The following is a 17,595-nucleotide window of genomic DNA, read 5'->3' on the forward strand; positions in this document are numbered from 1 at the left end:
TTGTATTCCATCTCCTGCGGGGACATCCCTGCATGGACACTGTCTGTCTGTCTGTCTGTCTGTCTGCTATTTCTCTCTCGCCAGCAGGGGAGCCCCACGGCGTTGGGGACTCTGCCATTCTGTGCCACGATCACAGTGGGACACGGGACAGACCCTCAGTGTGGGTGTGTGTGTGCCTGACGACCCGTGTGCCGTGAACACACAGTGTGCGGTGTCATATGTGGAGGGTGCTTCTGAACAGCGAAGGGGTGAGCGAGGAAGGACACGGGACGAACGGAAGGAGGAAACGAGCACCTGAACGTGTGCACCTGGAAGCCAGGCTTTGCGACCGCATTGGCCGTGTGCAGGCGACTGGGTGGCTCGGTGGCTTGGGGCGCTGGCCCTGCACCAAAAGGTTGTGAGTTTGTTCCCCGGTCAGAGCAAGTACAAGAGGCAACCGGTCAATATCTCTCTCTGTCTCTCTCTCAAATCAATACACACATCTTCCGGGGAAGATGAAAAAAACCAATTCTTTGTTTAGGACACCGAGACCTGGATGCTGTAACGAGTGGACCAGAGATGTGTTTAGGGGACATATCTCTGCGCTTGTGCCATAGGTACAAGCCACAGGCCATGGGTGACGCAGGCCACTGGTCAAGAAGACAAGGGAGGGCCTTTCCTAGACACCCCTGCACATGACCAGGGTGGGAGCTACTCTGTCGGGCGGGGCCTGCTGCACCCCAGCTGCTCCGTGGCCTGGTTCTTGATGTCCCTTCTGTCGCTGGCTGGAGGGAAGGCCTGGGTTGCAGCCAGAGCTCTGTCACAGACCCTCCCCACTTTGTTCCTACCCTCAGGCTGTTTGCTGTCAAATGCGGGGGCTGCTTCGAGGTCATCGCCCCGAACGAGTTCGTGATGCGGGCACAGAAGAGCGTGTACCACCTGGGCTGCTTCTGCTGCTGCGTGTGTGAGCGGCGGCTGCAGAAGGGGGACGAGTTCGTCCTGAAGGAGGGCCAGCTGCTCTGCAGGGGGGACTACGAGAAGGAGCGAGAGCTGCTCAGCCTGGTGAGCCCGGCGGCCTCCGACTCGGGTGAGTGCTGCGTGGTGGGTGAGTAGGGGTGCTGGGGGGGCCATGGAGGGGTGACGGTCTTCAGGGCCTTGTCTCCGAAGGGCTAGCCACCAGGGAGGCCTGGCTCCATGGACGGCAGCTCTATGCTTTCCAGAAACTTCCTTTGGGAGGCAGGAGTGATCTCGTATCAGTCAGCATGGCCACGATGTGCTGCGTAACAAATGACCCCCAAAAATCCCATGGCACACAACTGTCGACACTCACACACTCACAGCTTCTGGCCAGAGTGACTCTGCTACAGGCTGATGGTCTCCCGTCACCTGCAAGCTGCTGGGCTCGGCCCCAGGCTGTGGCCCCAGCTCCCATCTGCCCCTCGGGCATCCCTTCGGGGTCCAGGGCGGGCTCTTTCCCAGGGAGTGGCCAGTGCTCAGAAGCCATGCCCAGCCCTACAAGCTCACGCAATCCTCCAGAAGCTCTAAGGGCTGGCCCGAACCCACCTTCCCCTGGAGCATTCCCTCTTCCTCTCACCTCTTCCGCGTCTGCTAAAGCAACGTAAAAGTTTGAACGTAACGCCCGGAACAGGGAAGCCGCCTGCGGGTCCTGCGGATGTGGGTGCGGGGTGCTCTTCCAGGGAGGGGATGTGGTCAGTCTGCGCGTCTGTGATTGCTCAGCCTCACTTCCTCATCTAAACCAAGCTCCGCTTGGCGTGAGAAGGCCAGCTGCCCCCCACCCGGTCTGCCCCTGTGGGCCTCTTGCTGAGCACCCCACTGAGGTCCCCCCCAGAATACTGCAAAGCCTCCGAACACCCCATGGACTCAGAGGCTGCAGCAATGAGCACGGCCGTGGGCAGACACCCGGAGGGACGCTCTCCTTCCTCCCGTGGAGACAGAGGCCGAGGTCCCATCTTCCCTGCCGCACAGGTGTGTGGGGCTCGCTCACTGAGTGGCCCAGTTGTGGGTGGTCATTGGCTGCAAACTCTCCGTGGGGCACCTCCTCCTGGGCCCACAGACAAAAAGAAAAGGCTGGGTCCACGTGGAGTTAAGCAAAGTAGGATTTTCAGACCAAGCGGGCGACCACAGGCCCCCTTCCAGCCCCGGGCACGTCCTTCTGAGGCCGATACCGACAAACCAGAGCTTCCCGGTCCACTCAGGTATTTACTCAGCAGTCCTATTGGAGGGCTCGCTCTGCACCGGGGGCGGAGTCGTGATGTGAATGACAGGAATGGTGTGGGCCGGAGAAGACTCTAAAGGACATCGGGTGACGTGGTTATAGATATTTAGGCTAGAAAAGTAAGGACTAAAGGAGGACCTAGGTGTCACCTTCCCGTGGTGGGTCAGACCTATTTTTCCCCCCAGTTTCAGAAAGCAGGATTAGAATTCGTTTACTCAGTTCTGTGGCCGTCACTGAGGGCTTCCACTGCAGGTAGACAGGTAAAGGAGAGCAGTCGGGCCCCGCACGGGGAGCGCCAGGAAGTCGTCCCGGTGAGCAGACCCAGCAGGCCGGAGCCCACTCGTTGAAACCGCTGCCGGCCAGGTGGGAGGGGAGGACAGTCCTGGACAGCGCCCCGGGTCCCTGCTCACTCTAAATCAACTCTCACTCCGAGCGAGGCGGCGTCAGAGTCTTGCCCAGAGTCCGATGTGCTGTCTGAAGCACCCCTACAGTCCGTGATGCAAACCTTGCCTGTCCCGCACCTTAAAATGCACTGTGGGCTGGAGCCCCCCACGCACCCACGGGCAGGCTGCCAGCAAGCGGGGCTGAGGCTGTTCACACCTTTGTTCCCTTAGCGAAGCTCAGCGTGACGCAGGGAGAGGGGATGTGGTCCGTGAGGACCCAGTGACGCTCCCTGTGTGTGGCCGGAGAGGCCACCTGATCGTGAGGGTCCAGAGAAACAGTTTGGGGGGCTGCCCCAACACAAATACAGTTTCTCCTCTTGTCTATGTCCTGAGCGCCTCACCTGTGGGAGCGGCTTTGGTGAGTGTTTGTGGAGGGGACGATGGGACGTTCACTCTTGGACGTTTCGGTCGGCACCTTGGATGAAGACGCAGGAGGTGGGTGTCTTCGGTTTGTCGATGGCACAGACCTGGCAGGGTGGCTGTGGGGACGCCCGGAGTTCACAGAGAGCTCGACAGCCTGCCAGCGCCAGCAGGAGGGAACCCAGCCGCCGTGTTCCGAAATGCCACGGTTGTTGGCTGGGAGGGGGCCCATAGGGGCGGAATGTCACCTGGGGTTCAGGTGACCTGAAAGCCGATGGGCACCAAAGGGGACAGTGCATTAAGAGAACTACAACATCCCTAACTCGGTACTGAAGCTCCCTTGTTTTGGGGGGTCATTTGGAGGACATTTGGGTATTTGGTTAAATGATGCGTTTTAGGGGGTCACTGACAAGCTAGAGTCTGGAGGAGAGGGAACAGCTTGTTAAATGACAAATAACTCAGTGTGCGCAGCTCTGTAATAAATAAGGTGGAGGGGCCGGTGAGGGTCACCCCCGAGGGTGCAGACCCCTGGACAGGTGAAGGGGCGCACCCGGGCTCGAGGGAGGTTAGAACTGCGTGTGACCAGAGTGCAGACTGGCTGCCTTTGTGGAACGAGAACCCGCTTGCCGTTCATGTTGTGGCTGCAGCTGGCAGAGGACAGACGGGGTCGGGGCCCCTCTGCTGCCACCTCGGATGCTGGAGTCCCTGCTTCCCAGATCACGAGTCACGTTCACGGCCAACGGGACAGCAGACTCAGGAGGTGCCCGGCGGCCGGGTCTCTTTCCTGGTGTAGCCAGAGGCTCCGGTCCCTGCTGTGCCCATGGCCTGGGAGAAGTCACTCAGAGGACGGAACCCTGTAGCCAGAATCAGATCACCATCTTGTCAGGACCCCCAGTGCCCGGGGCCTCCGGGACCAGCCCCCAACACTCACGGCCCCTGTCACCGGCTCGCACTGTGGAGGTTGTCCACGCCTGATGCACACCACTTGGTCTGGCTCTGGGCAGCTCCAGACCTCCCCATCTGAGTGTGGCCTGTCCCAGCTGATCACGGGGCCCCGAGGTCTGTCTCCATGGGCGACCTCAACTTTGGCCTTGGTTCTGCTCTCAGGAACGCACAGAATCTCAGTCAGCCTCCCTGGGGCGTGGCAGCCCTCCGAGTCGGGACAGATGCACGTACAGATGCCGGGACAGAGAAGACAGATGGGTCTTCTCTCTCTGCCCATCCCTCCCTCTGCCCCTCAGCAGGGGCCGCCCGCCCTGCCTGTAAAGTTGCCGCAATCTCTTTAGAATGTACCACCCGGAGGGGACTCAAGCTCTTCTCTGTGTGGCCCGAGCTAGCACACGTGACCACTGCTACTTGTCGTCTGTTGGTGGGGTCTGTGACTGGACCCGTGCATGGGGGGTGTGCACGGGGGGTCGGAGCCTGGGGGCCCCTGTGGCTCCCGCCCGGTCCACCGTGCGTTTCTCAGCGATCGACCCCTCTTACCTGCGCATTTGTTTTTAAACATCAGAGGTTATCTGAGGATGCCTTGGGGAGCGATTTCCAAAAATGTTTTTTATTTCAAAATGAAGTTTTACATGGACAGAGCGATGTTGAAGTTGGAGAGAAGTGCCCCCGTCCCCTCCGTCTGGCCCCCCCGATGTTGTTACCCCCTCCCATTTATACGCACATTCTGATTCGTGTCCTGGGAAAGCTATAAAGCTACCGCCGGCCCAGCACCAGTCAGGGAGTGGCCCCCACAGATGCCTTTGTCCGTTCCAGGACCCGAGGCGGGATCCCAGGTTGCGTCTTTGTTTTATGTTATAATCCTGTTAAACTGTCTCTTCCCTCCTTCAGTTCTGAAATCATTAGGCGTGCCTGGACAGAAGTTTATTTTTGCCCCTCCCTCGGACAATGCCTTTTAGGTTTCATTTCCTTTTCCCTCTTCCTACCATGGGATCACCCTGTTTTTGCTGGTTGGTTTAGGGGTTTACCTGCCTTTGGGAGGCTTTCTGAGGAAGAGAAGGGGTGTTAGATTGCCTCGGGAATTTATTCCTCGTCTGTTACCACCCCCCAGGCTCCAGCCATTTCACCCTCCTGGCGCGCCAGCTGCGGTCAGACCCACGGCCGAGAGTAGCTGGCCCAGCACCCCGTCCTTTGTCTGCCGGGAGTCCGGGTGTCCACGCGGGAAGGCGGGCTGTTCCAGAAGCTCCTCTGCTGTGACAGGAACTCTCCAGAGGAAGCCGGGTGGCGAGGTCCCCACCGTGAGGGTGGCTTTCTGCAGTGGAGACTTTCCAGGCCTCTGTTCCCTGGGGAGGTCGTCTGGGTGCCGGGGGTCACTCTGTCCTCAGGGTCTGCGTGCGCCTGGCGCTAGTGCAGGTCCTGGCTCACAGTAGGTGCTCAGTCACACGTGCTGTTTGTCCTTTAGCCTCCGAGCTCCTGGCACTGGGGCCCAGCGCGCAGCGTGAGTCTCTGCCTGTGGCTGGAATGAAGGTCCCCCCAGCCCCAGAGGTGGTCAGCCCTCTGCCCACCTGACTTGCTTTAGGGCACGTAAGATGGCAGCTTCAGAAGGCCCGGTGGCTCTCCCGTCACTGTCATTGTGAAGGACCCCTTCCTCCCCCGCCTGCGAGTCAGCTTCCTAGACCCTGGTTTTCATTTCCTTCCACAGCCTTGGGCTGAGTTTTTTTATTCATTACAGAAGTATTTCCTTGACCCTCTCGGAACTCTTCTCGTTCTCCAATAAATCAGAATGGAGAGCGGCTGCCGTGGCCTCTCGCGTCCTGGAAAATGCCTGCTGTCCAATGGGATTATCTTGTCAGTTCGCTGTCATGAATTTTTTAAATGCAAGACAGAGAAGGCAAAGTCCGCAGGACGTGTGGAGGAGGGGTCTCGTTCTCGAGTGGCGGTGCCCAGGGCTCGGGGTCTCCAGCTCCTCGGATCGGAGTTGGGGTCTTGCCCTCCAGTCGCAAGCTGTGACCTGGGGAAGCTGACGCCCCTCCCCCAGGACCATGCTTCCCAAGTGGTGGGTAAGAAGTGGGTGACTTGCCTCCCCTGTGGGTTCCGGTGACACCCTGAAGAGGTCACGTGTGAGGACCTGGGACTGGGCTGACACCCAGCAGATGGCAGTAGTTGTGACTTTTACCTGCCGGGCAGGGGGGGCGCGTGTCCTTCTGTGGGGGGTCTCGGCCGGTGAGCTTCGTCCCCAAAGACGCAGCGCTTCAAACACGTCTCGAATTCTTCTTTACACGTCTTTTTCAGACACTCTGGTCGGCCAGCCCGAGGGCACCTCAGGGTGGCGCAGAGAGCGGGCCTGTCGCCGTGGGTGGCTGGGGTCCGGGAAGCGGAGGGGGGCGGGGTCACACCTGTGAGTCTCAGAGGAGCCCTCCTGTCTCCACTCATCACTAGCGCTGCCCCCGGAAGGCCCGGGGGGAGGAGACTCGGCAGAAACGGTCCTGCAGCCCCTTCTTCGTGGGAATTTCAGGCAGGAGTGGGGAGGGCGAGTGGAACTTAGCCACCCTTCCCTCGTAGACTCGGAGATGGGGGCTCAGAGTGGTTTTGATCTGAGCTCATCCGAATGCCCGAGTGTCTCCGCATTCCTGAACAGAACATGTTCTGGAACACAGTTCACCGGGGAGAGAATCTTCGGACCTACTGGGGACCTAGCCTGCAACCCAGGCATGTGCCCTGAGTGGGAATCAAACCGGTGACCCTTTGGTTCGCAAGCCCCCGCTCAGTCCACCCAGCCACACCAGCCAGGGCAGTAACAGGCATTCTTTACCACTCCCTACTTACACACAGGGGTGCGTGCGTGCGTGTGTGTGTGTGTGTACGACATAAAAGTTTCAGCACTTAGGTTGACTCCCCGATTCCCGCTCATGCCGATAGTTTCTGCTCCGTTTATTCTTCCAGGCCCTGCCTTTGCCCCCCGCCCCACTGACAGCTGCGGAGCCCAGCGCCTCACGGGGTGGTTTCTCCCAACCCCGACCCTGGAGGGTTCTGGAATTGACATACACCCCTCAAATTTCCGGCAACAGGTAGACATGTTGCCGTGTTCCCCATGGTCCCTCACCGTGTTGGGTGCCGAGAAAAAGTCAAAGAGGCTGAGGATACCACTGCCCGCCCTCCAGGCCTTGGGGCAGTCCCCTGGGCAGAGTCAGCGCACAATGACCATCACGTGTTTCTGGTCCTTGGTGTTGTCATGGAGACCTGAAGGGCGCACATGTTTACGTCATGACGGGCCTTTTTGGATTTATCTCTCTGGCACCTCTGGGTTGTCAGCAGGAGGCGGCCGGAGCTGCCGGAGCCTTCCGGGCGTTCTCACAGCCGGCCTGGGTCCCCGTCTGCGTCCAGGCCCTCACGCCCGTGACCTTGGTTCTGCGTCGCCCTCGGTCTGAGGCGGAGCTCTTCTCTCCTGCTCCAAACCCCCGTCTGCTGGTGTCCTTGGGTGTCTTCCTGGGGTGGAGGGAGAAACAGGGACACAGGGCGCTGGAGTCGGGGATAAGCCCGAGTAAGAACTTAATTCTGCCACTTACAGAGTCAGGACACCAGATACCCTGCCTGCCCGGTGCCTGGGCGTCGGGGAGGGTTTGTCTTTGGTGCCTGAAATGAGACAGGCGACCCACAGCTTCAGGCCAGGCGCTGCCTCTTTTCTCGGGACGGTCATTTAATTTCCGTGTGGGTCACACGTCATGACGCTGCTGTGAGCCACCCCTGAAAATGCGGGCTGTGGCTCCGGAGGTCGGTGACGCGGGAAGGGTGGCTGTGTGCATTCATGCCCCCTGCGCACCGTCCCTGCAGGGGAAGGAAGTCGGTCACGTGGACGGTCGGCCCTGGTGCGTTTCCAGTGGCGAGGACGGTGTCAGGGGCTCTGGAGCCACGACTCTGCACAACGTGTTGCCGGCAGCACTTGACACGCGTGCACGAACTTGACCTTCCCATCAAGCTGAGGGCGAGGGTGGTGTCCGGCCGAGTCCCAGCCTATATAGGTCAGGGAGATGGGCACTGACTAATGAGCTGTTTGCTTCAGGTCCTCCAGCTGGTCACGGGAAGAGCCGGAATCCGCACTGGGGGTGGTCCAGCAGCAGGAAAGTGTCCATTCGCCCCCCCACTGTGTCCCGGGTGCCCAGTGGGGGTGCCCTCCCGGCGGGAGCACTTTCAAAGTGCTTCCAAAGTGTGTGCAACTTACCGTCCCTGGTTTGGGGGCTTTGTTTTGTTTTTTCGGTCGCTCAGCACATGTCTGTGTCACTCCTGTGGCGTGTTTGACGGTGGCAGGAGACGCCAGTCAACCTGCTCTGTCCAGGCGCGCAGAACCAGGCCCGACGCCATGGCCCTCGTTAGTGAAATGCGCAAGTACAACAGTGCGGTTCATCAGTGCGGCTCATCAGCGCGGAGCAGGGCCTCTGCTCTGCAGGCCACTCCACGGTGCCCGCCATCCGTCCGCACCCCACTCTGGGCAGACCTCCCTGGGGTCTGAGCATCCCGTCTGGGTGTGGTGGCAGGACTCCGCGCAGCAGCACCGGGGAAAGTGAGGAGTGACATCTCTGGCCGTGGGGAGCCAGCCTGGGACCTCGACATTTCAGCCCCTGGGCTCAGTGACGGGAGGCTCACCCGGGGCAGGCACAGCGGGGGCGCCCTTGTTCTTGCTCAGACATTCCAGCCAAGCCCCTTGGCGTTGAGAGTCCCCTCCGCCGGGCTCCCCAGTGGCTCTGAAGGTGCCAGGGCTAGTCCACCGGGCAAGAGGAAGAAGCACCTGCCACAGTGCCCTGGGCCCTGAATCAGGGACCTGGGACCACCCCACGGTCCGGCTCAGGAGGGTTGGGTGGCTTCCTCTGCGTACCTCGTTGTTTTGTGCTGCAGAAGTGTGTGGAAAACCGGGTAATTTAAGAACTGTTGAATTCTCGGTGGCCCAAACCCAGGTGTCCATGTGGGGAGTCCGAGGTACACTTGTTTTTTTGTGGTGAATCTGGGCGGGGTAGGAGGTGTGCGTCCTCGCGTGCACTCGGTGGGGTTGGCGGGCCAAGCTGGCGTTCCAGGTGAGCGTTCTCAGGAACCCGCGGGCGTGGGGGAAGAGTGGGAGCCAGCCCAGCCTCCATCCCGCACAGGACTGTGCCGAGCAGCTGCACCGAGCAAGGACCGGGTTTGGGGCGCGGGGACGAGTACAAGTGTTCGAGGCTTGGCTGACGAGCGAACATTTTCGAGCCCTCACCATGCGGCAGGGATGTCACAGGTGCCGGGTGAGAGTTCTGCGCTCAGGAAGATGATATTCCCGTGCAGGGAGATGGTCAGCAACCGCACACGCAGGTCAACAAGATCACACGCCCACGTGAGGGCTGCTCGTCAAAGCAGACGCCCTTTAAACTTGTCTACTTCTGTCTTCAAAGAAGGACTTGGGACTCCTGGGGAAGGCGCCTCGAAGACCAAATGGGTCTTGTGGGCAGCCGGGGCTCACAGCCGCCCCTCCGGCAGCAGGTGGGGCCCCCGGGACCGAGGTGGGGCCCCTCGCCTGCTGTTCTGCACAACTGCACAGCTTTTGGGGCTGAACCAGGAAGGCTCTGGAAGTAAAATGAAGGACGGCCTTTTTCTCAGAGCGAGCAGGGTGGTGAGGTTTAGCTAACAAAACTCCTGTTAAATTTGAATTTCCAATAAACAGTGATTCACATTTGTGTGTGTGTGTCATGTGATATAAATAACGTTGGTCCTCGGAAATTCAAATGTGGCTGTGTGCTTTGTGCTTTACTTGGCCGCTGTAGGTGTGAGACTCTGGTGGGGGTGGGGAGGAGCAGCAGGGGGTGATGGGTGCTGGACTTTGCAAGGATGTACACAGGGAGAGAGACTGACCAATCGATCGATTGATGAGAGGAATGTGAATTGGCGCCCAGACACCCGGGTTTCTGTCCCCTCCGTACCCAGCCTTGGCCCCAACCGAGCACAGAGTAGCTCCCTCTCTTGCCCTTAGAAAAAAGGAAGGTGGCAGTTGGACTTCCTCTCCAGTTACCTTGGCAACCGCCTTCCGCCTTTGCTTCACGATTACACCCCAGCTAGGCAGTCTCCAGGCCCATTTCTTTTCTTTCTCACACTCACTTCCCTCTCAGGGAGCAGCCAGTGGGGCACCCGGTGCCATTGAGTCTGGGGGAGCCTCTGGGCCAGGTCAAGTGTGCCCTGCGGTGGGTGTGTGACGTGTGAGTGGTGCGAGGCGGTGGGTATCCGGCCTGGAAGTGGGCGTCAAGGGCGCGCACGATGAGGGCGGTGGCGCGCGAGGTAGCGGGTGCCACGCACGCGCACGGTGGGGGCGGGGCGTGCGAGGCTGTAGGTGCCAAGGGCGTGCGAGGCGCTGGATGCCAAGCGCGCCCTTGAACGGAGCGCGCATCCTCCGCACATTCTTCCCGCTCTTCAAAGGCCTTTAGAAATGGAAGAGGACGAGTGCAGAAAACACACACGGACGGCAGTTTTATGAGAAAATGCAGATAAAGAGCCCAGCGTTGGGGCCATATGTTCACCATAATCTCCAAAGCCGGCCCTTCAATTAAAGCCTCCCCCGAGTTCTAATGCCGGTCCTGAATAAACAAGCCGCTCTGAAAGGAGGACTTGGTTTCCAATTAAAAGTGTACTAACATTTCTCCTTCCCTTAATTCCCCCGGGCGCAGGGCCCGGGTCGCGACGGGGTCGTCCTGTCCCCAGTCCTCTTTTTAGCCGGTCCTGTTCCCAAGTGACGTCAAGCGGAGGGATTAGGGCCCACCTTGTGTCCCCTGTGCGGCTGCAGAGTTAATTAAAGTAATGCCACGTAAATCCGCCCGCTGGCTTCTGGCGGAGCCCCGCCTCGGGGCCGGGCTTGGGGAGGAGGGCTGTTGAAAGCAGGTGCTGGGGAGGCGACTGTGTACTGAGCTCCTCTTCCTCCTCATCCCCACGTTCCCTCCTCTGCGCATGCTCAGAAAGGGACACACACACACACACACACACACACACACGCGCGCGCGCGCCATCTGAACCCAGCTCTTCTGGGTCCAGGGGCATCTGCGTCCTGGCCGGGGTTTCACGTCCCAGCCGGGCAGCGCAGACGCTGCTCCTGGTAAAACTGCCCACTCCTCTCCTTAGCACCCCAACCACGGGAATTCGAGGAGCGTAAATAAATGGCAACAGATGAGAGGTCATTTAAATCGCAGGAAAGCAACCTCACACCTCCGCCTCCTCTAGGAGCTGTTAGAAGTGGAGTGTGACGACCGCCTTGAACTCCACGCTGGGGGGACCAAGCAGAGGGTTTCTGTGGCACTTTTGTCCTCAGAGCCGGTTGACAGTGGCCTGGTTGCAGATGGGGGAGTGATTGACAGATTAACTTTCTGGCCTACTCTCCACACCACGGAAAGAACCAAAGAATGGAAGCCATTATCTGAAAAAAAAATTCCAGAAACATCAACAAGCAGAAAATCCTCACCAGATCATTCAAATGCAAATGCTTGCCGCCTTCCAGGGATGATCTACCCGGAGTAATTACTTCAGTCTTCACTTTGGCCTTGGGAGGGAAGACTTCAGAGACCCCGGCGCGCTAAGACCAGGCTGTGTGTTTATCCCCTGCTCTCTGACTGATGCTAAATTAAATTGAGGCCAGTTCGGCAAACACTTGGAGGGCCTGTTTGTATGTCACATGCCGGGGCAGACACCAGCGACCCTGAGACCCAGGGAGATAACTTGTACGTCGTGGGCACTCGGGTTCCTCGGTGGATGGGAAAGGCCCGTGACAAGGCAATTCTGGCAGAACAGAACGCTCATGTGTGTGTGTTACTGGAGTTAGGCACAGCGCCAAGGTCGTGGAGACGGGGCGGTGGGGCAGTAATTTCCCTTGGGGGGGCAGAGGGACGGGGCGCTGGTTGGAAAATGCTTCAGAGTGGATGTGACATCGTCACCGAGTCTGGACAGGGAGGTCATTTTGGATGGTGAGAGTCACATGAGTGTGTTCTTAGGGGAAAGGGCCCAGCTTCCCGCGAGCAGAGTCCCAGAGGCTGGGTTGTAGCGGGCACGGGGGCGGGTCTGAGAGGGGGGTCCCTCCGGGAAACTGGGGTCCCAGTTTTGGGGAGTGGCAGGATTGATGCCGAAGGGGAAGGGCTTTGTGTGTCTCACTTGGGTCTGTGCTGACGGTGACAGGCAGTCTGACCAACAGTGTGTGCCCGCAGCTGTGGCGTAGGTTTGTCCTTGGAACCGAGGGGTGGGGAGGGTGGGCTGGAGGTGGCAGCACAGTGTGGGCGTCAGATTCACATCACAGCGACGGGACCCCACCCGTAAGGGGTGGACACCCACACTTGCTAGTGGCCACTGTCCACAAACACCCAGTCCCGGGACAGCTGTGGGTCCCTCGGGTCCCAGCAGCCCACATGGGGATGCAGACACTGATTAAGCTCTGGAGCTCACCGCACTGATTCCCAAGTTTCCTCTTCATTCCAGAGTGACCCCAGGGCCCTGGGGGCCTGCACCCTGTCCCATCTGTCCTGTCTGGCACAGGGTCTGACTAGCACAGCCTCCTGTCCGAGCACATTCTTGTGAGTGGACAGGAGAGGACACAGGAGGTGGAGCAGGCCCGGGCCATTGCTTTCAGCTCTGACCGGAGGACGTGTGAATGACGCAGGCTTTCTGCAGGTCCCCTGGTCCCCATCACCTCCAGTGCCATCCGTTCAGACAGCACCTGCGCCGCATTCTGTGAGCAGCCTCTGGTGGCTCAGCCAGGGCACACAAAGGGGGAAAATGACGCCGCGTCTGCCATCCAGACCTACCCGATGCCCTCGAGTCTGTCGGGGAGTTTATTATCTGAGGATAAACTGACGTGGAGCTGCTGTCCCCACCGAGTGTCTGAATGGTCGTGGAGAAGAGAGGAACTGTGACTCCGTCGGTACAATTTTTTTAAAGAAAGATTGACAGGTTGGTACTTGGGTTTACCCCCAGTTCTTCCATCTGGTGGCCGCGGGGGACCTTGGGGACCCCCTTTCCTGCCTTGTGAGAGGGGCTGATGTGAGGCTCATCCATGCTGACGTGCAAAGCGCTCATCCCAGTGCCGGGAACTAAGTAAGTGCTCAACAAAGGAAACGTGTTGTTAGACGTGTGCCCCACGCGCTGGTCCTCCGGACACCGTTGCACTCTGCCAAGGACAGCGAGGACAGTGAGGACGCGAGGAGTGGTAGCACTCAAGGGCATCTTCCCAGCTCAACGGTGCCCTTGGCCATGGCGGGGAGGCTGTGCTTTCGGCTGCTTGACAGTCACGCAAGGAGCCGCAGCTGGTGTGGCTTTCCCAGCAGCTGGGCTGTGACGAGAGGGAATTCGGGCTCTTGAAGGAGGGACAGAGGACGCCAGACACAATCCCCGAGAAGGGGAACGTGCCAAAGGGAAGGTGACCTTGGCTCTAGCGCTTTCTCCAAGACTTCGTTCAGGTTCACGGAGCCGGGGCAGTCCGCTCACTCCGAACGCGGCTTGTTTTCTGGGTCAGCAGCGAACCGCAGCTGGAGAAACTTCTCGCCTCTGCAGACCTCTGCCCCTCCCCCAGGGGCAGACTCAGCAAGGATGCCGGCTGCCTCCCGCTGCAGACGAAGTGCAGAGTGGATCCAGCCTCCACCGAGCCTTCCTGCACGCTGGACAGTGCCCTGCTGCGGGCCTGCTCCGTGCTGGGGGTGGGGGGAGGGAGACCCACGGAGAGCTGGCTGTGCTTTCTTCAACAGGCTGGCAGGACCTCGACCGGCCCTTCCTGGCTCTCCTCTGGGGTCCGACGAGAGGAATGGAAGTGCCTGCTCCTCGTGGGCAAGTCCAAAGTCTCTGAGCCCGGACTCAGTGACTCCCGGTGGGAAGGGGCCAGGGCGGGGCGGCACCTCTTTCCAAAATGTCGCGGGGCCCCCCACGCCTCCCTTCTATAGCTTTCTACATTAAATCATTATAATGACAAGGTGAGATTAGGCAAAAACATTGTGGCCACAGAGCCGAAGCTCAGAGATTTCTGTTCACCTTCGTCAACACCCTTCTCAGAAGGTCTCAGGCCACAGTGTCCAGCGTGGGCACACGTGGCATTGTGGGCGGGACAGTTAGTCATTGCACGTCTGTGGCCTCTACCCACTTCATGCCGCCGGTAACGCCACCAGTCCCTGGAACCACCAGAGAGAGTGCCCTGCTGTTCCGAATGTCCCCGGGGGAGAGAACATTGCTGATGGAGAGCCGCTGGCCAGTGGAGGATCGTGGACGGAGGAGTGGACGGGACTCTGAGCCACCGTCCCTCCCAGCTCCCTCACGTCACAGTGGAGGCAACGGGGGGCCCCAACGTGGTCCCTGTGGAAACACATACGGTGTCAGCAGCCTCCCACCCACTGCAGGGCCCGTGCGGTGGCCTCTGTGGTGTCATTTATATGGTCAAGGAGGTGTCTGGGGACATGGGAAATAGTTGAGACTACACTGGACATGACCGAAAGGCTGTCTCTATTGTCCACCAATGGGTGCCATCCCAAGGTCCCCAGCCTCGGCGTTTTCTGCAGTGACCAGCCCGTAACTGGTTCATCTTGTGCAGGAGGACTGAGGTGCCTGCGGCCGAGCCGTGTTTCACAGTCCGAGACCCTTCCGTCGGTTGAACTTTGACATACCCAAAGCTGGACTGCGGCGCACCGCTGATGCGGTCAGAAAGCACCTCGGGAGACTTTAACCGGTCACGTTTTGTTTCTCGGGGGCCCATAAAACAGTCACATGTTTTGCAAGGAAGGGCAGCTGGACTGTGATGAATGTAGTAACTGATTCCCAGGACCGGTCTTGGAGGTCATTTCCGCTGTAATGGCTCCCCGGCTGCAGGCTGTGGCCGGACGGGTCTGTTTGGGACCCAGCAGGGCAGCTATTGGAGACGCATGGAGGGGAGGCTCCAGGGGCAGGAATAAGCAGCTGTCCCCTTGTCTCCAGTCCCTGCAAGGGACTCCCTTCAACGCCCTTCCTGGCCTCTACTGTTGGGGCTCTGGGGATCTGGCCGTGGTGCTGACGGCACAGAGAACCCCAGTACCGTTTCCAGGGACTCCGTCCCTCGGCTGAAGTGTGAGCCCTGCGGCAGATAGCCGCCATGCCTTTGCCATTCTGGAAGAACCTCGGGAAGGTGATTCCATGAAGTGAGAGAGGAAGTGAGAGGGGCTGGAGCTGACTCGGGCTTCGGCATGGCTAGGGAGACGGGGCGTCCGAGAGGCTGCCCCGGGGCAGGAGGGGACGTTGCCCCACCCGTGAAGTCCCTTGTCAGCCTCGAGAACTGTGCCAGCCGGAGGCCGAGCAGGAGGCAGAACAAACCGCTGGCATTTGAAACAGGGAGGGTTTAATACTGAGAGTTGGTTACACGGCCAATGAGGTTGTTGAGATGCAAACAGATCAGGTGCTGAGACCTGTCCCAACTCTGTAAGGGGAAGCTGCTGCCTGACAGGTGACGTCACCTTTGGGGACACCAGGGGCAAGCTGCAACTTCAGTGGGCTTTCGAGGTGTGACTTGGAGACCCAGGGGAGTAGCAGCTTCAGCCACAGAGACCACCCAAGGCTGAGGGAGGTCACGGAGATGTCTTAGTCTCTCCCTCCCCTTGGACTTCCTTGTGGACACCTCCCATTGGCTGATCCCAGACAGACGCAGCCCCCAGGGGACACACAGATGGAATCTGAGTCCCAGGAAAGACACATGAGCTAGGCAACCCTGTACTCTGGTGGAAAATAGGGACATCTAAAATGGTGGGTGGACGATTTAAAAATCAACATTTATTTGAAGTCCTTGGGGGCCTCCTTTTGAATTGGGGAGACAGCAGGCATCGTGGCCTAGTTTAGTCGGGGAGCAAAGTGTAAAAGAAAGCCCTGAACTTGGGGGGAAGGGACAGGGATAGGGATCTGCTCCAGGCTCTGCTACTGACACGGGTTTTCTGACATCCGGTGATGGGCATTTCCGGTCTACAATGCACCAGTGCCTGGGGACAGTCGGCCTTTGCACCGTGCTTGTCAGTCTGAGTTGCGTGCGGCCGTGTTGTCTTTGAAATGGGGAAGGAGGAAGCGGTAGGAAAACTCCGGGAGGAGAAGATATGGAGGGCACGCGTATAAAAACTGTGTGCAAGTGCATGGGCGTGCATGTGTATGAGCTTGCGTGTGTGTGCATTGTGCATGCGTGTGCATGCTAGCATGCGGCCCGTTTGCACAGAAGAGTTCCTTTTCTGAGGGGCAGCAAGCTGGGGACAGACAAGTGTCCCAGCCGTGGCGGGAAACCCGCGCTCCCGAGTGGAGCCAGGTCCCTGGGGGCCTGCCTGGACCTCTGAGCTGGCTCTGACCCACCGCCCCTCCCTCAGCTGGGCGCTGACACCCGGGCATGGTGGTCAAGGCTGCACGGAGGCATCTTTCTCCCGACAGGCTCTGGGCACTGTGGTCTCCACCAGTTCAGGGGTTGGGGACTTTAATTAAAGACCGACAATGCCCCCCATTGGGCAGCCCCTGAAATTCTGGATCTTCACAACAACCCCACGGGACGGGGCAGGTCCGGTGGGCAGGGGGTGGGGGGGGAGACAGAGCTCCCAGGTCTTTGCCCTGGGGCAAGAGGTCACCCCATCCCTGGGCCTCAGTTTACTCATCTGTGAAAAAAGGCTAGTGACCCATTTCCTGCCTCATCTCGTTGTCATGGAAACAGTGCACCTGTGGAATGGTGCCATGTCCAGTGTTGGGTAAGCATGGGAATATTCATGTCGCCTTGTAGATGAACAAACTGCTCCCGGTCCTTAGAAACTCTTTTGTCTTCACACAAAATGCTCCTGAGAATGTTATTTACTTATTTTTAGAGAAAGGGGAAGGGAGGGAGAAAGAGAGGGAGAGAAACATCAATGTGTGGTTGCCTCTTGTGCGCCCCCTACTGGGGACCTGGCATGCAGCCCAGGCATGTGCCCTGACTGGGAATCGAACCAGTGACCCTTTGCTTTGCAGTCCGGTGCTCAATCCTCTGAGCCACACCAGTCAGGGCCGTGTCATTCATTTTTAAATCTAGGGACACCTGCCCTGTGTCACCCCCCCCCAGTGCCCTGCCTGGTCCTCTAGTAGCTGGGACTCCATGAGGGCACAGGTGGACACATGTCACCATCCCTCTGTCCCAGCCTGTGCTTGTGCCACAACTGGCCCGTGAGCCCCAACACTGGCTTCCTGAGCGAGTGGCCAAATGAACACGTCCCTGTCACATCGGAGGGACCTGGCTGGAGTCCAGTGGAGACCCCCCGAAGGACCGTGTCTGGCCGTTTCAGAACTGCGGGACTCGGCTGTCTGCGGTGTCCCACTCACCGCCCGAGGGCTGGAGACACGGCCTGGCCCTGGGGCTGCCCACGGTGTCCGGGAGAGCGGACTCCGAGCCGCAGGGCAGGGACCGGAGCAGCTGCCTCCGCACCCGTCTCCCAGCGCCCCCCCAGCCCCCACAGGAGCCCCTTCCTCTACTCCCCTGGCCCCCAGGATGTTCACAGGCTCCGCACCGAGGAGCGTGGGAGGCCTGCTCCTGCCTCTCCCGCGCCCACGCCTCCCTCAGATCTCTCCGGCCTGGTTCCTGGGCCGCTGGGAGTCTTCCAGCCCCTGACATGAGTCTGTGTGGCCCCACGGGCAGCTCAG

General features: G+C 59.5%; 1 protein-coding gene across 1 annotated transcript in view; it reads left to right on the forward strand.

Moving 5' to 3' along the window:
* The window catches only part of LMX1A (LIM homeobox transcription factor 1 alpha), a 97,644-nt gene that overhangs the window by 71,724 nt on the left and 8,325 nt on the right, over positions 1-17,595 (forward strand). Inside the window, exon 3 of the mRNA XM_037167475.2 lies at positions 834-1,066. Within this exon, the coding sequence (XP_037023370.2) occupies positions 834-1,066 (233 nt within the window). The remainder of the gene's footprint in view (positions 1-833; positions 1,067-17,595) is intronic.

This window comes from Artibeus jamaicensis, unplaced genomic scaffold (genome assembly GCF_021234435.1).
Source record: "Artibeus jamaicensis isolate MK-2021 breed Jamaican fruit bat unplaced genomic scaffold, CSHL_Jam_final scaffold_625, whole genome shotgun sequence".
NCBI classification, from domain to species: domain Eukaryota; kingdom Metazoa; phylum Chordata; class Mammalia; order Chiroptera; family Phyllostomidae; genus Artibeus; species Artibeus jamaicensis.